The 20,128-nt window shown below is 46.2% G+C and overlaps 1 protein-coding gene across 1 annotated transcript; it reads right to left on the bottom strand.

Moving 5' to 3' along the window:
* Nucleotides 1-4,731: 4,731 nt before the first annotated feature.
* On the bottom strand, nt 4,732-20,128 carry GARIN1A (golgi associated RAB2 interactor 1A). The gene is made up of 5 exons (XM_045387981.2): nt 19,934-20,128; nt 16,337-16,549; nt 14,693-14,942; nt 12,483-12,601; nt 4,732-9,683 (listed from the first exon to the last, which is right to left on the bottom strand). The coding sequence occupies exons 1-5, from the start codon at nt 20,083-20,085 to the stop codon at nt 9,488-9,490; spliced, it is 930 nt and encodes a 309-aa protein (XP_045243916.1). The 5' UTR covers nt 20,086-20,128; the 3' UTR covers nt 4,732-9,487.

Here is a 20,128-nt window from a genome sequence, read left to right as displayed (position 1 = left end):
GGCTTCCAGATCGAAGTCATTGCACTCCCTGTTGTACGACAGCATGTGTTGCTGGATCTTGGATGAGCAGACCCAGGTGACAAAGTCCTCCATGCGGCACGTGACAAAGATAGGTGGAGTCGGTAACCACATCCGGGGCCCATGAGCACATGGCCTTGCTCCATGAAGGCCCTGCAGCCTGAGGAGAATGGTGGGGTGGAGGCAGCGGCGATAAGGACAAGGCCTGGACAAAGCCCTGACGATGTCGCAGAGTTCGAGCAAGCCGTGTGTGGGCACCAGGCCCAGAGCATACAGCTTGTGCAGCAGCGCTTGGGCAGCTCTGGCATCCCAGGCTCCGCTGGCTGCAGCACGGGTCAGCTTCCCTCTGCAGCCAGGGAGGCAGCCCATGCAGGTTGTGGTCCGTGACCTCCCAGTTCAGGAAGTCCACCTGCTCCAGCAGCTTCTGCTCATGGAACTTAAGCTTCAGCTCCACGATGACTGCAGACAGAGTGGCAGGACTCCAAAACACCACATTCCTCTTGCATCCAGATATGGCCCTAGAACGGAGTGAGAGGAGGGATGGATGTCACAGACATTCCTTTCCTTCCTTGTTCAAGGCAGTGTGCTTAATTTGGAGAGTTTAGAAAGGTATAAAAGCAACTTAGAATACACCAACTGTGACTATTTCTTTGCATGTCATGGATACATGGTGTGTTTCTGGTTGCTGTTGCAATTATTAATACCACGAAACTGTTTTGTTTGGACATAATTTTAAAATTCAGTTTACTAAAAGAAAATTATCTGTATCTGCAATGGGGAAATAAATTGATTTGTTCTAAATCAGGCAGGAATCACAGACAGCAAAATCCAGAACTGCCTTCTCTTAGACTATCTGTAGATTGTGGTAATTCTGGTGGTTTCAAGTTATAGCTTCTGCAAAGGGCTTCAGCCTTAATAATTCTAAATGTTCATTTTAAATTATGAAGCTTTACCACTCTCAGTGATTGGAACCACTTTTGAAGCCATGGTCTTGGATTTCTCGAGTTGAGCCACTTGTGTTTTATTTTTTCTAAATTGATAACCTGTATTTCTGGGAGGTCACTAATGAATCCCCCAGAGCCACGTGTTTCTTTTTCTTTCTTTTTTTTTTTTTTTTGAGATAGAGTCTCGCTCTGTCGCCCAGGCTGGAGTGCAGTGGCTGGATCTCAGCTCACTGCAAGCTCCGCCTCCCGGGTTCACGCCATTCTCCTGCCTCAGCCTCCCGAGTAGCTGGGACTACAGGCGCCCGCCACCACGCCCGGCTAGTTTTTTGTAGTTTTTAGTAGAGACGGGGTTTCACCGTGTTAGCCAGGATGGTCTCGATCTCCTGACCTTGTGATCCACCCGTATCGGCCTCCCAAAGTGCTGGGATTACAGGCGTGAGCCACCGCGCCCGGCAGAGCCACGTGTTTCTATACCATCATGCTTCCAGCTTCTCTGCTTCCCTGCCTACTGCCTCACCAACACCAGTACAGCCCTAATTAACCTGCTGCTTATTATTTTTCTCAAGACTTACAAAGGCATTTGTGAAGCTTTCCTATCATTTCCACCACATCTTTTAAGAGGGTCCATTTGGGTGTTATTCTTTGAGGACATTTTCTCTTTTCTCTGAATTCCATGTCAGAAACTTTAAGATGCAGTTTTACATTGTCTTGGGGATTGTTTTTGCAGATGTCTTGTCCTGGTAGAGTATAATTAACTCTGGATAACAATGTTTTGTTTCTTTTCTCTTTTAAATGGTATGTGTATTGGCCGTTAGAAGTTTTACCAATCCCATGTGTGGTGTTGTTTTCATCTAAGAAATAGATTCTGAGAAATCAACTTCAAGGATGAGCCCAGTCAGCATGGGCTGTTGTTTCTTCCCTCGTTTTGAGGGAGAAACAGTGTGGAGCAGCCAGAGCTGGCTATGGCAGAAATGGATTTACTTAACAAGAAATAGACACTTTAACTGGGTCAGTCTAGTAGGACCCAGGCACTGGCAGATACACAATGAATAGACACATATGGCTGGCACGTTTCCCTACGCAGCATCCACGTTTCTGGGCACAGAACCACACCAATTAGACTTCATGGTTGTACACATAGAAAACATGCAGCCAACCCAAGCAGAAGGGAATTTGTTGGAAGACTATTGGGGAGCTCTTCACACCAACTGAAGGTTAAAAGAACCAGGCATGAAGAATAGGCCAGAACCAAAAAGCAGTAAGCTGGAGGGAAGCCCAGCGACTGTCTCATGGCGGGCACTGCCTTGCCAGGATGGTGTCCCCACTAGGACGCCTGCATGGAGATGAGTGACGTTCCTGCTCACGTTACACAATTCAGGAAGGGGGCATCCAGCTAGCTAAGTCCATACCAGGGATCTGAAGGGTAAAGGGAAGGAGTGGTTACTGGACCCGGGAGAGTCTAGCAGAGGAAGCCACCACGAGAGGAGCAGTTTTGTTACAGGAAAGGGGTCCTGATCCAGACCCCAAGAGAGGGTTCTTGAACCCAAGAAGAATTCAGGGTGAGTCCATAAAGTGAAAGCAAGTTTATTAGAGAATAGTAGTCCTTTTGCATACTAATGCATTATAATTAGCATATAATTAGCAGCGGGACGACCGGAGGTCACTTTTGTCACCATCTTAGTGTTGGGGGTTCTTAGCTGGCTTCTTTACTGTGACCCGTTTTATCAAGTGGTGTCTTTGTGACCTGTATCTTGTGCCGACCTCTTATCTCATCCTTTGACTAAGAATGCCTGACCTCCTCCATTAGAATGGAGCCCAGTAGGTCTCAGCCTTATTTTACCCAGGCCCCATTCAAGATGGAGTTGCTCTGGTTCAAATGCTTCTGACAGTTTCCCTCTGTTAACAGCCTACCTTATGTCACCACAAGGGAGGAAATAGTTGTCCTTACCCCATTCTCCTCATCCTCTCTGATCTCCTGCCCGGGCTTCCCACTGGCCAAACCCACCTGGAAACCAGAGGTGATGAGCTGCTAGATGTAGATCAACTTGGAGAACATGCAGGAACCAAGGGAATTCTGGGGCACAGAACTTCCAGCCATAGAAGAGGAGAGTTTAATCTTCACCTTTTTCCCTTCCCCTTTCCCCCATACCACGAATTGCCTTTCAGTCATCCTTTTGATTCAATCTATAGTCAATGTGTACAATATTATGAATAGTCAAAGATACAGTACATGCTTGAGTTACATTTCTCTTTTTTTGTACAACTTCTTCCTCTTGGAGTTAATATATTTTTGTTTGCTTGGTTTAATAGTCCTATTCCTAACACAACCCTAAACTTTGCCATAAGTGTAAATCTCTCAGTGCATTCAAACACATCAGGTATTCCGTCAATTTGATCTCTGTGGAGATGCATTTTGCAGAGTCCTCTCCCCTGCTCCAGTAAGAGCTGACTGCTTTCTGGCGCTGCTGTTCTTCTGTCATTCTGGACTCTCTCTTCATCTCTCTTCACCTGATACTGCCTTCACTTTTTTCCTACATTGAACCCACCCCTTTCCTGGAGCCGTGTTTTTCTGAGTTGGCTTCATTTTAATGGAGTATATCCTCTAGGAGTTTCTTAAGAAAGAGTTGTATGAAAAACGGCATAGAACACATAGGAAAAGATTTTTTAAAAAGAAAAAATAATTTTTAATTGTGTATATGAAGTTTGGAGATTTTAATACCTAAGGGTGAAAGTGATTTCACCAGGGGCACAAAAATCATTCCACTACCTGAAAACTGAGCTGTGGCTGCCGTTTTTGGCTCCTCCTGCCATTAGGAGAGCATGGTGTTATGTGTAGAAGGGAGTTTTGGAGTTGTTGAAGCAGATTGACCGTTATCATGAAAAGCAAAAAGATGGCTCTACAGAATGGGGGCAGAGGGAAGTAGGAGTGGTACTCAGAGGAAACTGAGATGCCTCTTTACAGCTCCTGCTGAGTCAAAAGAAGATCACACGGCTCTACATGTGTAAAACCATCAAGGGCTTGGGCTTTTCAGGAGTGAAAGTTTGTGGACTCCCTACGAGGGAACAAACCCGGTCAAAACAAGAGGTACCTGGAATGGTAGTATATGAGGGAAGTCATAAATAACAACTACTACTGACTTGTAACCAAGAAGCAGAAAGAACTAAAACTTTCACCTGTATTTCTTTCTCTGCAGTGATGTATGTTATTTAAATTAATCCTTCTCTCATTTTTGTGCATAGGGTATGCTTGTGACATTTGTATTTACTGTTTGGTCTAGAAGTTTTAGAATACAAAGGTATTCTAGGGGGGCGGGTGTGGTGGCTCATGCCTGTAATCCCAGCACTTTGGGAGGCCAAGGTGGGCAGATCATGAGGTTGGGAGATTGAGACCATCCTGGCCAACACAGTGAAACCCTATCTCTACTAAAAATACAAAAATTAGCTGGATGTGGTGGCACGTGCCTGTAAACCCAGCTACTCAGGAGGCTGAGGCGGGAGAATTGCTTGAACCTGGGAGGCGGAGGTTGCAGTGAACCGAGATTGCACTGCTGCACTCCAGCCTGGGTGACAGAGCAAGACTTAATCTCCAAAAAAAAAGAAAAAAGAAAAAAAAAAAAAGAGATTGTACGTGGGTTTGGACAGTGTCAGAGAAGAATCTAGGTTTCATAGAGGATGTCAAGGAGTAACAATATTCTAAAAAAATGACTAAGCAAGCATGCAGGTTGACTTACCATGATCACTTAGGTGCGCAAAGTAGGCAGAGATTCAATGAACAAAAACAGTATAGTTTATTGCCAACAGCAAACAGCAGAAGCACCAGCATGGCTGAACCAGTTGCCCTATTCCCCAGCAACACAAGGGGTTTTGCATACAGCTGAGGCATCCATGGCGAAAGGCTCAGTAATTTTTACAACAAACAGTAACCAAACCTGTCCCCTCCCCCAGAGACAGAGGACAATTAGGACTTGAAATTTGACACGCTTAGCAAGAATGTGTAGAGATGCTCAAGGACCATGGTGGAGTACCTCTTCCAACAGAGAACAGAGACTGCCGTGGAAATTTGTTATTATCAGTCACCAGATACCTGTTCCCCTATTGGTCTTCTTGTAACACACCTCAATTTCCTTTAGGGAAACCACCCAGCCTGCTGCAGCATTTGATGAAATGGTCAATTCACTACCCTTATCTGAATTCGCAGAGCTGTTCTGGTGTCAGAGCGTTCCAAGACCGGCTCCGCAGTTGTCCTCTTGATTCTGTGAGCCAACCTACAACCATCCAATGAATCCCTTTTGGTTTAGATTAGAGTCAGCTTCTCTTACTGGCAACCAAAGAAGTCTGACATAAAATGGCATCTGTTATCAAAGAGTTCATAGCTCCACCAGGGAGACAGACATGTAAACAAATAGCCACAATTGGGTGAGAAATGCTATAAAAATGCTATAATACAAGGCACATGTAAGGCACAATAGTAGCATTGAAGAAATCCATCAATAAAGATAAGTGTCATGAGGGCAACAGGTGGAGAAAGTAAGCAAAGGTATCTCAGGTAGAACAAAAGTGTATACAATGTCCTCGAAGTATCTTAAAACATGGTGCATTTAGGGAACCACAAGAAATTTGGCATGGTGGGAGCATAAGATTCTACAGCAGCAGTGGCCAGTGGAGAGGCTGGAGAGAGAGGCAGGAGCCTGGACATTTCATTTCAGAGGGTTTGGTTTTATTAAGGGCAAGCTCGGTCAGATTTTTTTTTTTTTTGAGACAGAGTCTCGCTCTGTTGTCCAGGCTAGAGCGCAGCGGAGTGATCTCGGCTCACTTCAACCTCTGCCTCCCCAGTTCAAGAGATTCTCCTGCCTCAGCCTCTGAGTAGCTGGGACTACAGACACGCACCACCATGCCCAGCTAATTTTGACATATTTAGTGGAGATGGTTTCACCACGTTGGCCAGGCTGGTCTCAAACTTCTGACTTCAAGTGATCTGCCCACCTCAGCCTTCCAAAGTGCTGGGATTACAGGTATGAGCCACCATGCCTGGTCCTTCCTGTCAGATTTATGTGTCAAAAAGGTTGCTCTGTTAGAGGTATGAAAAGGGAATGAGTTGGGAAGACATTGGAGAGCCATCAAGAGTAATTTGGACTTTGAAGTTAGACAGACTGGCTTCAAGTCCTGGCTCTGCTACTTCCTACCTGTGTGACCTTAAGCAAGTTCTTGAACCTCTCTGTGGCTCCGGTTTATCATTTATAAAATGTGATAATAAGATCTGCTTCTCAATGGCTTGTGCTGTGGTTTAGTGATCTTTGTAAAGTCAGTATAGTGCTTGGAAGATAGCAAATTTCTAAAGATGTTAGCTACTATTATGATAAAGTCTGGGAGACCAATTGGGGTTACTATTTTATTTTATTTTATTGTTTTTTGAGATGGAGTCTGGCTTTGTCGCCCAGGCTGGAGTGCGGTGGCACCATCTCTGCTCACTGTAACCTCCGCCTCCCAGGTTCAAGTGATTCTTCTGCCTCAGCCTCCCGAGTAGCTGGGACTACAGGTGTGTGCCACCACACCCAGCTAATTTTTGTATTTTTAGTAGAGATGGGGTTTCACCATATTGGACAGGCTGGTCTTGAACTCCTGACCTTGTGATCCACCCACCTCGGCCTCCCAAAGTGCTGGGATTACAGGTGTGAGCTACCGTGCCTAGTCTGGGGTTGCTATTAACATAATAGTCTAGGTGAGGGCTGATGAAGACTTAAACCAAGACAAAGAAGTGGGGATGACAAGCCTTTTAAACATTTGTAAGCATGCCATATAGATAGGGTGGCCACATGATTTGTGATTCGCTGAGGGACACTTCTCAGGGTGAAATGGGTATGTATTAATAATGATACCAGGACAACAGGCATGCACTGGGAAGTACAATCATGCCGCACAGTAGTCTCTTCTAAGTTCAGCTTCTAGATATCCCACACCAGCACCAACAATGCTCAGCTTATTCGATTGTAACATGCTGAAAGGAAACTTGTTTTTAATTTTACTGGAGGCAAGACAAAACCAACAAGCATCAGGCATCCTCTTAGCTCAGATGTCTTTTCTGACTCAATTCAGCCAGATTTGACTACTCAGCACAACCAAGCACGCACAAGAGAGAGGGCAACCATGTTCTTTCTCTCTGCACCACACAGGATGTGAACCACATATGCTGGAAAGCAGGGCCTCCAGCCTTCATTTGCAGGCTGGGTGGCTCAGACATCAGGTCAACATTAATGGCTTCCCTATGTCTCCAACATAGGGCTTGGCATCTCTCCCAGACCCTCCCTAAAGGCAGGTAACTTGTCCATCTGTCTTGTTCTCTCCAGTATACTTAGCATCAAACGCAGTGTCTAGCCCCTCGCAGGAGCTTGACGAATACTTATTAAATATTGGAATGGGCATGGTGGGGCTGGGCGTGGTGGCTCATGCCTGTAATCCCAGCACTTTGGGAGGCCGAGGAGGGTGGATAACCTGAGGTCAGGAGTTCGAGACCAGCCTGGCCAACGTGGAGAAACCCTGTCTCTACTAAAAATACAAAAATTAGCCCGGCTGGTGGTGCATATCTGTAACCCCAGCTACTTGGGAGGCTGAGGCACAAGAATCACTCGAACCTGAGAGGCGGAGGTTGCAGTGAGCCAAGATCACACCACTGCACTCCAGCCTGGGCAACAGAACAAGACTCTATCTCAAAAAAAAAAAGGAGTGGTGGTATTTTCCTTGTAGATACTCCCTACGTGTACAAAGGTTGGCCAAAGCTCCTGCCCCATTCCCAATACTCAAAGATGCCATGTCTTCCAGTTCACTTTCATTAGGTTCTGGGTAGGAATAGTCAAATCAATCAGGATTTCTGGTGATGGACAGTCAATATCTTCCTTACCATGTTTTCATTAGCAACAAAATGTTGTATGGGTCGGGGGAGCCTTCATAGCTTTATACTAACACAGGGAGTGGGGCGAGGAAGACCTAATTTATTTTATTTTATTTTTTTTTGAGATGGAGTCTGGCTCTGTCACCCAGGCTGGAGCACAGTGGCATGATCCTGGCTCACTGCAAGCTCTGCCTCCTGGTTCAAGTAATTCTCCTGCCTCAGCCTCCTGAGTAGCTGGGACTACAGGCGTGTACCACCACGTCAAGTTAATTTTTGTATTTTGGGTAGAGACAGGGTTTTGCCATGTTGGTCAGGCTGGTCTCGAACTCCTGACCTCAAGTGATCCACCCACCTCAGCCTTCCAAAGTGCTAGGATTACAGGCATGAGCCACTGTGCCCAGCCAAAGACTCAATTTCTTGCTTGAGATAATGGAGCAACACAAAAGAATCTTCCAGCTGGTTGCCATCCTTCTCAGGATTTATTTTATTTTGGGCTTGTAGTAGCTCGGGCCTCTATTTCCCCCTGCCCCTTTGAAAATTGATTTCTCCTCAGTGGCCCTTTCCTCTCCTCAGAGGCCCTTTCCAAGCCAGTCTTGGACTGGCTTTCTTGGCTTTACTTGGCTATTGTGTGGTTTCAATTGAGCAGACTACTATATGATTTGGATCTGTCTCCCTGCCCAAATTTCATGTGGAATTTAATCCCCAGTGTTGGAGGAGGTGGCCGGTGGGAGATGATTGGATCATGGGGGTGGATTTCCTCCTTGCTATTCTCATGATAATGAGTTCTCATGAGATCTGGTTGTTTAGAAGTGTGTAGCACCTCCTCCTTGTTTCTTTCTCCTGCTCCAGCCATGTAGGACAGGTCTGCTTCTCTTTTGTCTTCTGCCTTCATTGTAAGTTTCCTGAGGCCTCCCCAGCCATGCTTCCTGTACAGCCTAGGGAACCATGAGCCAATTAGCCTCTTTTCTTTATAAATTACCCAGTCTTGAGGCTGGGCCTGGTGGCTCACGCCTGTAATCCTAGCCCTTTGAGAGGCCAAGGTGAGTGGATGGCCTGAGCTCAGGAGTTGGAGACCAGCCTGGGCAACATGGTGAAACCCCATCTCTACTAAAACACAAAAAATTAGCCAGGTATATTGGGTGCCTGTAGTCCCAGCTACTTGGGAGGCTGACGCACAAGAATTGCTTGAACCCAGGAGGTGGAGGTTGCAGTGAGCCATGATCACGCCACTGTATTCCAGCCTGGTGACAGAGTAAGACTCTATCTCCAAAATAAATAAATAAATAAATAAATAAATAAATAAATAAATAAATAAATAAAATTACCCAGTCTTAAGTAGTTCTTTATAACAATACAAGAATGGAATAATACACAGATAGTAACTTTTCCCACCTATTTTTCCAAAAACTGCTCCTGTTCTCAGTCAGTCCTTTCCCAAACTGGAGCCTCCCTATAGCACAACCTGTAACAATTAGGGACTCACTTGGAAGTTTATTGGTGGAAGCACAGAAGCACCTTGTTGGAAACACCATCTTACCTCTCCCATGGTCACTCGGCTCACAGTGGGAAAGGAGCATTATAAGAGGTGGTAGCAAGTACAAGTACACGCATGCCAGGAAGAGCATGTTTTGCCTAGGTGTCAGGGTCCCAAGAAGTGCTCTCCTAGGGAACTGGCTACAGGAACTTGTAGAAGGTGCTCATCCGGATCCTCTTGTTCCCAGAGGCTGTGGCTCAAGACAGCTCTCATGGGTATATTCAAATTGATTGGAGATGCCACTGGTGAGGGTATCTTATAGCTGCTGCGGTTGTCTATTTCAATGGCAGTGTCATTGTTCCTGTTGGAGCCCAGGGAATTTTGGGGTTATTGAAAGCAATAGAAGAAAACGAAAACATTGTTAAAATTTAACTTAAAAACCACTTTTGGGTGGGTGCAGTGGCTCACGCCTATAATCCTAGCACTTTTGGAGGCCGAGGTGGGCGGATCACTTGAGGTCAGGAGTTCAAGACCAGCCTGGCCAATATGGTGAAACCCCGTCTGTACTAAAAATACAAAAATTAGCTGGGCATGGTGGCACATGCCTGTAATCCCAGCTACTCAGGAGGCTGAGGCATGGGAATCGCTTGAACCCAGGAGGTGGAGCTTGCAGTGAGCCGAGATGGCACCACTGCATTCCAGTCTGCGTGACAGAGTGAGACTCCTTCTCAAACAAAACAAAACAAAAAAACTCTCTTTCTAGTTATGGCTTTTTCCAGCGCCAGTGCTTTAAGCACATGTATGGAAATGCGGGGCACAATATGCATATATGGAATAATGTTAAAGGCAACCCAAGGAGAGAAAGCCACACGGGAGGAGGAGGAGGGAGCCTGGAGCTAAGGCCTGCTCTGCTGGAGGAACAAACAACTTTTCAGACCTTAAGTACTACTTTGATGTGTTGAGAATATAACGTATTATGACTCAAAGACAAAATCCCAGGGACCAAAAATTTAAGATCAGAGAAGTGAGAGTGAGCTGGGGGGCCTGAGGGATTACCAGTCTTGGTAACCAAGGGCTTGGGTTGTCACATGGGGAGAGAGTCCTTTGTAAAGAACTGCTGCCTCCTTCTCCTCAAGCTGAAAGAGAGAGCCTTCCTGGGTCAACCCAGGGAGCTTGAGCTGTGGCTCCTGGGCTCTGGGAGAAGAGTTGCTTCTGTGCCTAGGAAGCAAGGTCCTCCTCTCCAGTGGCTGGTCAAAATATGAGAGGATGTTTCCTGAAGGTCAGATGTGGGCTGTGAGAGAGAGAGAGAGAGAGAGAGAGAGAGAGAGAGAGCGCGAGCACGTGCACACCAGCCTGGAGCCACTGTAAGCCCTACCCAAGAGGACTCCTTAAAGGGGTGAGGGGATAGCTAGTGCCTGGGGGGGCATGGCCCCTGCAGAGCCATGGCTGGGAGGGTGGGGGTGGGGGTGGGGGGGCACAGTGTGGCCAGATGAAAGGGAGGTGTTGCAGTTGAGGGGCCAGAAAGGAGATTTCAAAGAACCCAGGAAAGCTCCTTGCCAGTTGTAATGGCTCATGACTATAATCCCAGCACTTTAGGAGGCCAAGGTGGGAGGATCACTTCGGTTCAGGAGTTTCAGACCAGCCTGGGCAACATAGCAAGACCTTGTCTCTACTAAAAATTTAAAAAATTAACCAGGCATGGTGGTGCATGCCTGTAGTCCCAGTTACTTGGGAGGCTGAGGTGGGAGGACTGCTTGACCCCAGGAGATTGAGGCTGTAGTGAGCCAAGATCATGGCACTGTACTCCAGCTTGGGCAACAGAGTGAGACACTGTTGGAATGCAAAGGAGAGGAGAGGGGAGGGGAGGGGAGGGGGAAAGGAAAGAGAAAGAAAAGAAAGAAAGGAGGAAAAAGAAAAAAGAAAGAAAGCTCCTAAGAGAAAAAAGTTAGCTTTAAATATTAGGAAACAGAAAGAGAAGAAGAGTGACAACCCAGTTCCCCGCTAGGAAAGGTCACCTTGATAGGGAGCCAGACTGAGGGTAAGGAGAAGATGTGATAAGTTCAGGGTTTTATTAATTTTCAGACATTAGATATTTTAATTTCAGAATTGAGGCTGCTTTTGCAATTTAAATGGACCAAAGGAGCTTTTATATTCTCAGAGAGAGCCCATATGCTATGTAGCCTGCCCAGAAATCCAGCTTTTATCCAGGGGCAAGAGGAAAACTTCTGCCACTGAAAAAGTTATGAAGGGCAAACAAAATAAATTTGCATTCTGATGATACCCTACAAGTTGCATTTGTGCAGCATATTGGTTGCACTATCTTACTTTGAGTTTCTATCGCTTTTTACAGAAAGAATCTAATACAATTATTAGTAAATTAATGAGACTTTGGAGCTACCAGTAGTTTCCCTTATTCTGTCCGTTTTGCAGAAGAGGCTGGTGAGGGCCAGGCACAGTGACTCACGCCTGTAATTCCAGCACTTTGGGAGGCCAAGGTGGGTGGATCACCTGAGGTCAGGAGTTCGAGACCAGCCTGGCCAACATGGTGAAACCCTGTCTCTACTAAAAATACAAAAAATTAGCTGAGTGTGGTGGCAGGTGCCTGTAATCCCAGCTACTTGGGAGGCTGAGTCGAGAGAATCGCTTGAACCCAGAAGGTGGAGGTTGCAGTGAGCCGACATCACACCATTGCACTCCAGCCTGGGCAGCAAGAGTGAAACTCTGTCTTCCAAAAAAAAAAAAAAAAAGAAAAGAAGCAAAAAGAAAACAATAAAAGAAGAGGCAGATGAGGCAAAGAGAACTAGGGTTTTACCCCAGGGATCCTTGTGAGCTTGGATTGGAAATAGTCAATAGCTAACTCCACCATGAGCCTGCTTTGTTAGCTTCACTTCTTTGAATTGATTTTCTCATCCCTCATTCCTTTTATTGAACACCTGTCGTTAGAAAACACTGGATTTTGCCTAAGGAGTGAATATTCAGATCAAAGAGCCAAAGACCTTATTTTCAAAGGCAGGCTTACAATAAAATTGACAGAAAAAGCCATGTGCATGACTATCTAAAATACAAAGAAGGAACTGAGATAGATTGGTAGAGGGTGTCATTGATCCCATGACTTCACGCTGGAGGAAGGGATCTGGAGCTGACCCCACAGAGGACCCACCTGTCTGCTGTGAGCTGGAGCTTTCCTGAGAGCTGTGAGAAACTGCCACTGGTCTGCTCAGCCGCCAGCAGCACGAGGGACTCGCTAGGCTGGGGGGATGACAGGAGGCTGTTTTCAGGCTGGATGGAGAAATTTAGCGTCAGATGGATAGGTCTGCTCAGAGAGTTCTTGGCCTCCTTGGGGTAGAACTTTGAAGGGGTTTGTGATATTACAGTTGAGTTTCACACCCTAGCCCTGGGAACCTGTTCCTTCAGCATTAAGCCCCGAGAATCATCCAACAAAAAATGGGACCCCTGGCAGGGTCACACCCACTCCCTGGTCAACTATGGTGGCTACTCTGTCCAGAGTACAGATCTGAATGTTCAGAAGCAAAGCTGTCAGGCTATAAAACTGCTGACCTTCAAAGTCAATAACATACCTGAAGCACAGAACTTAAGTGGGAGGAGGAAAGCATTCAGATTCTGAAATCTGAAGGTTTTGGACAGTCCAATCTATTGACCTTCCTTCCTGTGCTTCTATACCAAGCAGGACCTGGAAAGGTCTTATGTGTATCAAAGACGTACCCTAAATAAACCAAAGAGGAAGGGCAAATATTTGAGGAAATATTTGTAAAAACTTGTAAGGGTCAAAAATCCTGATGTATAAAAAGTTTTACTATAGGCCGGGCACAGTGGCTCACGCCTGTAATCCCAGCACTTTGGGAAGCCGAGGCGGTTGGATCACGAGGTCAAGAGATCGAGACCATACTGGCCAACATGATGAAACACCATCTCTACTAAAAATACAAAAGTTAGCTGGGTGTGGTGGTGCACGCCTGTAGTCCCAGCTACTCGGAAGGCTGAGGCAGGAGAATCACTTGAACCCGGGAGGCAGAGGTTGCAGTGAGCCAAGATTGCACCACTGCACTCTAGCCTGGCAACAGAGTGAGATTCCATCTCAAAAAAAAAAAAAAGTTTTCTTTTACAAATCAATTTAGAGAAACACAAGATTGCCAATAGAAAAATGGCCAAAGAACACAATAGACAGTGCCATATATATGGCATTAATATATATATAAAATATATTAAAATAATATTGTATTATATATATGACTATAAATACATAACAATGTAACAATGCTGAAACTCATTGAAAATCAGAGAATGCCACTTTTTTACCTATTATACTAGGAAATTTATTAAAACGTTTACTGCTCAATTGTAATAGGATATGCAGTAAAATACTATTTTTTTTTTTTTTTTTTTTTTGAGATGGAGTTTCACTCTTTCACCCAGGCTGGAGTAACGTGGCACGATTTCCGCTCACTGCAACCTTCACTTCCCGGGTTTAAGTGACTCCTGCCTCAGCTTCCCAAGTAGCATTATAGGGGCCTGCCACTATGCCGGGCTAAGTTTTGTATTTTTAGTAAAGACAGGGTTTCGCCATGTTGGGCAGGCTGATCTTGAACTCCTGACCTCAGGTGATCCACCTGTCTTGGCCTCCCAAAGTGTTAGGATTACAGGCGTGAGCCACCACACCCGGCCCACAGACACTCATATTATTGGTGAGAGTATAATTTGGTATGATATTTATGGAAATAATCTAGCAATGTGTGTTAAGAGCCTTGAAAACGTTCATGCTCTTTGAATTCTACTTCTAAAAACCTATCTGAGAACATAATCAGAAATGTAGATCATACATATAAATGCTTGTTTTAGCATTATTTACAATAATAAATACAGGCCAGGCACAGAGGTTCACACCTGTAATCCCAGCACTTTGGGAGGCCAAGGCAGGTGGATCACTTGAGGACAGGAGTTCAGGACCAGCTTGGCCAACATGGTGAAACCCTATCTCTACTAAAAATACAAAAATGAGCCAGGCGTAGTGGCATACACCTGTAATCCCAGCTACTCTGGAGGCTGAGGCATGAGAATCGCTTGAACTCGGGAGGTGGAAGTTGCAGTGAGCCGAGATGGCGCAATTGCACTCCAGCCGGGTGACAGGGCATGGCTCTGTCTCAAAAAAACAGAAACATTTCTAAATGTCTCAATATTAGGGACAGGTCAAATAAATTTTAATTCATTCATACTACTGAATAGAAATTATCAAAATGATACTTACAAAGAGCTTTTAAAAGACATGGAAACGTCTATATATATACACACACACTTACATATATACATATATATACTTATCTCTCAACAGGTCCTGGAGGGAGGTCCACTTACTGTTGTTTCTATGGAGCTGGTGGGCATCTTGGGCACCAGGCAGTGAGTGAATTCGATTCTCGGGTCTTTGGTGGTGATGGACAGGCCTTTCTGCAGAATTTTCACCAAGCGGACCCAGAATTGAAACACAATCTCTGGGTGTTTTTCGTGGAGCTTCAGATAGTAGATCTTTTCGGTCACTGTCCTAACCCTCAGGATGCGCTGGAGCCGGTCGTAGATTCGCAGCTCCACGTACTTCAGGGGGAGAAGCCTGGGCATAATCAGGACATTCCCATGAGAGAGCCTGTGGTTTCAATCAACCATGTGGGTGCCCACTTAGAGGTGGCTCAGCGTCATTGGCCTCCTACCTCTCTGCCTGGGGGATGCTGAAGGGAGAAAGCTCATGTAATGAACGTGGAGGTGATTACTAAGACTGACTCCTCTCCAATTTCCAGGACTTTAGTAGGAATACAGGTGTGTGCCAGTACACCCACCTAATTATTTTGGTATTTTTTTGGTAGAAACAGGATCTCCCTATGTTGCCCAGACTGGTCTTGAACTCCTGGCTTCAAGCGATCCTCCCACCTCAGACTCCCAAAGAGCTAGGATTACAGATGTGAGCCACTATGCCCTGCCAAGATAAGTATGATTAATTCCACTTTACAGATTTTGAGGCTGACGCTTAGAGAGGCTAAGTGATTTGCCCAAGTTTAGATCTTATTAAGTGTGACGTGGAACTAAGATATCCTGACTCAGTTTCTAGGACTCTTTCTCCCTATATCCTGACTTACTGTGTTGAAAGGGCAAGGAAAAGGATAGATGTCTCCTGAATATCTAGTATTTTTTTTTTCAATCTCAGGATTTCATAGTCGTGTTTGACTTTCGCATCCCCACTTTTTCCTTGGAAACCCCCTCTATCTATATTGACAAAAAGGAACATTTCTAAATGTCTAATATTAGGGACTTGTCAAGTAAATTTTAATTCATTCATATTACTAAATAGAAATTATTGAAATTATATTTACAAAAAGATTTTAAAAGACATGGAAATGTGTCTGCATGTACACACATGTATACACACACACACACATTTACAGAAAAGGAAGCTAAGATTCTCAAAAACCAGGTTCGAGACAAGGACTGTGTACTGCCCTATCCCAGCACGAAGAACAGTGCTTGGTAAATATAGATGCTAAACAAATACAGCTGGGCGTGGTGGCTCACACCTGTAATCCCAGCACTTTGGGAGGCCAAGGCAAGCAGATCACGAGGTCAGGAGATTGAGACCATCCTAGCTAACACAGTGAAACCCTGTCTCTACTAAAAAACACAAAAAATTAGCCAGGTGTGGTGGCGGGCACCTATAGTCCCAGCTACTCGGGAGGCTGAGGCAGGAGAATGGTGTGAACCCAGGAGGTGGAGCTTGCAGTGAGCCGAGATCACGCCACTGCACTCCAGCCTGGGCAACAGAGCGAGACTCTATCTCAAAAAAAAAAAAAAAAAAAAAAAGATATTAAATACTTGCTAAACAAATGAATGAATGAGTTCTACAGGGTTTATGCACTAAAGAACACTGTCTTTTCTTTTGATCTAAAATCCAGCTACAAAGCAATGCATATCCCAGTCAATCATTCCATCCCTTCCGGCCCTCCCTCAAGCCTTTACCTGCTGAGGGTGATGACTGGGGCATCACCAGGTGTGCTCCAGGTGGAAAACGGACCCCGGGGCCAGGTAACATTGGCCATCAGGAGGACATTGGGGAGCGGCAGGGAGGGCACCGAGGAGGTCACCCCAAGGATCACGGTGGCAGACCCTTCACAGACATCTCTCCAGTTCCCGGGCTTAGTGACCTGGAAATCAGCCTCAGGTGCGTGGGTCAGAAAGGAGCAGAAAACAAGGGGTGGAAGGATACAGATGCTGGAAAGCAGCACTTCATCTTAGGGGCAGGTGTGCAGCACACTGAGCTGGGCCCTGACCTGCTATTGACCATTTTTGTTGGTCTCCCCAAATATACTTTAAGGTCCTTGGCTGCAGGAACCCTACATTATCCTTCTCTGGGTCCTCTGTTTTTTTTTTTGTTTGTTTGTTTTTTTTTGTTTTTGTTTTTTTGAGACGGAGTCTTGCTCTGTCACCCAGGCTGGAGTGCAGTGGCCGGATCTCAGCTCACTGCAAGCTCCGCCTCCCAGGTTTACGCCATTCTCCTGCCTCAGCCTCCCGAGTAGCTGGGACTACAGGCGCCCGCCACCTCGCCCGGCTATTTTTTTGTATTTTTTAGTAGAGACGGGGTTTCACCGTGTTAGCCGGGATCATCTCTCTATCTCCTGACCTCGTGATCCGCCCGTCTCGGCCTCCCAAAGTGCTGGGATTACAGGCTTGAGCCACCGCGCCCGGCCCCTCTGTTTTATCTAACTGTAAAAAGATGCACTAGCAAGAAAAAGCTGAGTGGCATTGAAGTTTTCATTCCCCCATCTTTGGGTAGGAGAAGCCAGCAATGGTTTCTAATGGCCCAAAAGGGAGATTGTGTGAAGAAAGTCCCAGAAGGGGAGGAAAGTGAGGAAAAAGCTGTTGAATAGGGAAGACCCAGACAGCTTGAGTTGAGGGAGGTTTGGAGCACTTCTCCCAGGATGATGGAGGGGCTATCTTGTTGCTGGGTCTTGAATGGAATGAGGATCTATTCTCTTGAAGCAGAAGGGGGCCATCACAGGACAGAGATACTGGATGCCCACCACTGGGCACAATGTCTCAGCTAAGACACCCCCACTTCACTATGCACGGCTGGCAGAAAAGCACAAGAACTGGGGCCACTAAGGAGCCACGGGGACCCAGGTAAGGAACATATGAGGAGGGACCCCTGTGTTCCCAAGGCCAGAGGGCCTTCTCCCAATGCTCTACACCTTTTTTAGAAAATAGAGATGGGGTCTCACTATGTTGCCCAGACTGGTGTCAAACTCCTGGGCTCAAGTGATCTTCCCCTCTCAGCCTCCCAAAATGCTGAGATTACAGGCATGAGCCACTAAGTCCAGTCAATGTTCTAGACTTTGTAAAACCATCGACACCACTGCCCAGTCCTTGGTGGAACTGGGGACAAGGGAAAGCCCCAGGAATGACTGAAATGTAATTTCCCACCAGCCTGACCAGATGGTGTTCCCAGAAAAGTGAATTTTGATTTTGAAAAAAAAAAGTGACACTTCCTGGAGCCCATGTTGAGGAATAAAATTCATGTCCTCTGCAAAACACAGAGGGTTGTACGTATTGAGAGTAAGTGCTCAATAAATATTTGTGGGTGATGCTGCTTTGAGACGATAGTGATGGCGATGTGCAGGAAAGGGGAGAGAGGAAGCAGTGTAACTCCACTACAACAACTAAAACTATAACTAATACGTGGATTGCATCACTTCAAGTAAACTTTGGACTGTGTGCGGTCATTCACGCCTATAATCCCAGCACTTTGGAAGTCCAAAGCGGGAGTATCACTTGAAGCCAGGAGTTCAAGACGAGCCTGGGCTACATGGTGAGACCCTGTCTCTATCAAAAAAAATTTTTTTAAATCAAACTTTGAACTTTTCTCTGGGGGTCAGTCTCTCCCTAGCACATTCTGAGTTTGTTGCTACCTGGGTCACTTAGTGTCCATTCAGAGAATCTAAACAGTTTTAATATTAGGCCAAAAAAATAGCACTTTGGGAGGCCACGTCGGGCGGATCATGAGGTCAAGAGATTGAGACCATCTTGGCCAACATGGTGAAACCCTGTCTCTACTAAAACACAAAAAAATTAGCTGGGCAAGGTGGTGTACGCCTGTAGTCCTAGCTACTCGGGAGGCTGAGATAGGAGAATTGCTTGAACCCGGGAGGCAGAGGTTGCAGTGAGCCTAGATCGCACCAGGGCAACGGAGTGAGACTCCATCTCAAAAAAAAAAAAAAAAAAATTAAGAGAACAAATTTGCAGCCGAATCATGAATCATTACACCCAAATAGAAATGACTAGAAATTGGACCCTGAGACTGGACTTCCCATGTTACTGCTCTGTCTCCACCAAGGGTATGTTAGGAATGAGCTCGCCCCAGGTTTGCCAGTTGATCACCCAACTACACATCTCCCGGGGGGCAGCAAAGGGACCGTGGAGCGGCAGGAGCCATGAACACAGCTCTCCAGAATCTGGGGACTCCATTAGGGAGTAGCTCACTGCTCTGTGAAGAGTCTCCAAATTAAGCCCAAGACCCACCTCAAACTGTTTCCGCCTTCTCTCCTATAACCCCTGGCTGCTTTCCCACTCCATTTGAATGGGTCTGTGTCTTGCAGACCTTGCATTCCAGCCTCCCTGCCTTTCCTTAGGTACTTTGAAGCCCCTCTGTCTGAGATATCCTCCCCGCTGTTCTTCCACTTACCAGAATCTCAGCAGTCTCTCAAAGAATGGCTTAAGACCCTTCTGGAAAGCCTTCTTCAACTGCCAAAGTCCAGAGAGAATGCCCTGAATGCCCCCAGCACATGCCTGGGGCATCAGCTGGACCAAACTCTCTGACATAGAGCTTGCTTAGACAGTTACCAAATAACGGGTAAACCAAACTCATAGGCTTCCTGGCCAGGGACACTGATCTTTCTCTGCACCTCCTGCCCTGCACTCAGTGATGTTTAGTGTGTGCTTACTGGCTGACCAACTGGTTATGCTCTCCCACGCAGGAGCACGGGTTCAGGCTAGACCGCTAGAGGGAGGCAGGCAGCACCCGCCTAAGACTTGATACTTATGAAAACGATCACCTTCCACTCCCAGTGGTCCCATCCCAGGCTCACTTCCATTGGTCACCACCATCCTTTTAGGGAATGGTAGGATCTGGGCAAGACCTTTTTACCCAGTGTCTTCGCTTTCAAACAAGGCTGTTTCTAAACCATCCCAGAGTGAGGAGGTTGGATTTCAGAGCAGGGTTTCTAACAGCAACCTTCATTCCCTGTAACTACCCAGTTTGGACAAGTGGCCCAGAAAGGGCCTATGAACCCTGCCTGGAGACTGAGCTCTGATCTCTCCTTTTGTAAGGCATAAATCAATTTCCTTAAAGCAGACGACCTGCAGGTAGCTCTATCATATGGTAGGCACAAATGGAGGTGAACTTGGGACCCAGACCTTCTGGTTTTCTCTAGCTTTGGTGGCTTCTTTGTCCCTCCTCCCCCACCTCCAGGGCTTTAAAAGGCCACAGCATCTCCTAACCAACCCCTAGGAACAGGTTTTGGAAACAGAAAGACAGCTGGCCCTGAGCTGCATGAGGGTACCTGGATAAAGTTGCTTTCAAACACCACCGAGTTGGAGAACAAGTTGAATTCTGGAGAATGAATCAGTTGACAAAGAAGGCCATTTTCCACCCCAAGTTCCACTCCAGGGCCTGGTTCCCTGACCTCAGGTGGGAGGCCCCTGATTTTACTCATTGGTTCTTGGGAAGAATGGGCTGGGGAACATTTCTGAGGCTCC

Source organism: Macaca fascicularis, chromosome 3 (assembly GCF_037993035.2).
Source record: "Macaca fascicularis isolate 582-1 chromosome 3, T2T-MFA8v1.1".
Lineage (NCBI taxonomy): Eukaryota > Metazoa > Chordata > Mammalia > Primates > Cercopithecidae > Macaca > Macaca fascicularis.
The sequence above is the reverse complement of the archived record's forward strand: the minus strand, read 5'-3'. Positions and strand labels throughout refer to the sequence as shown.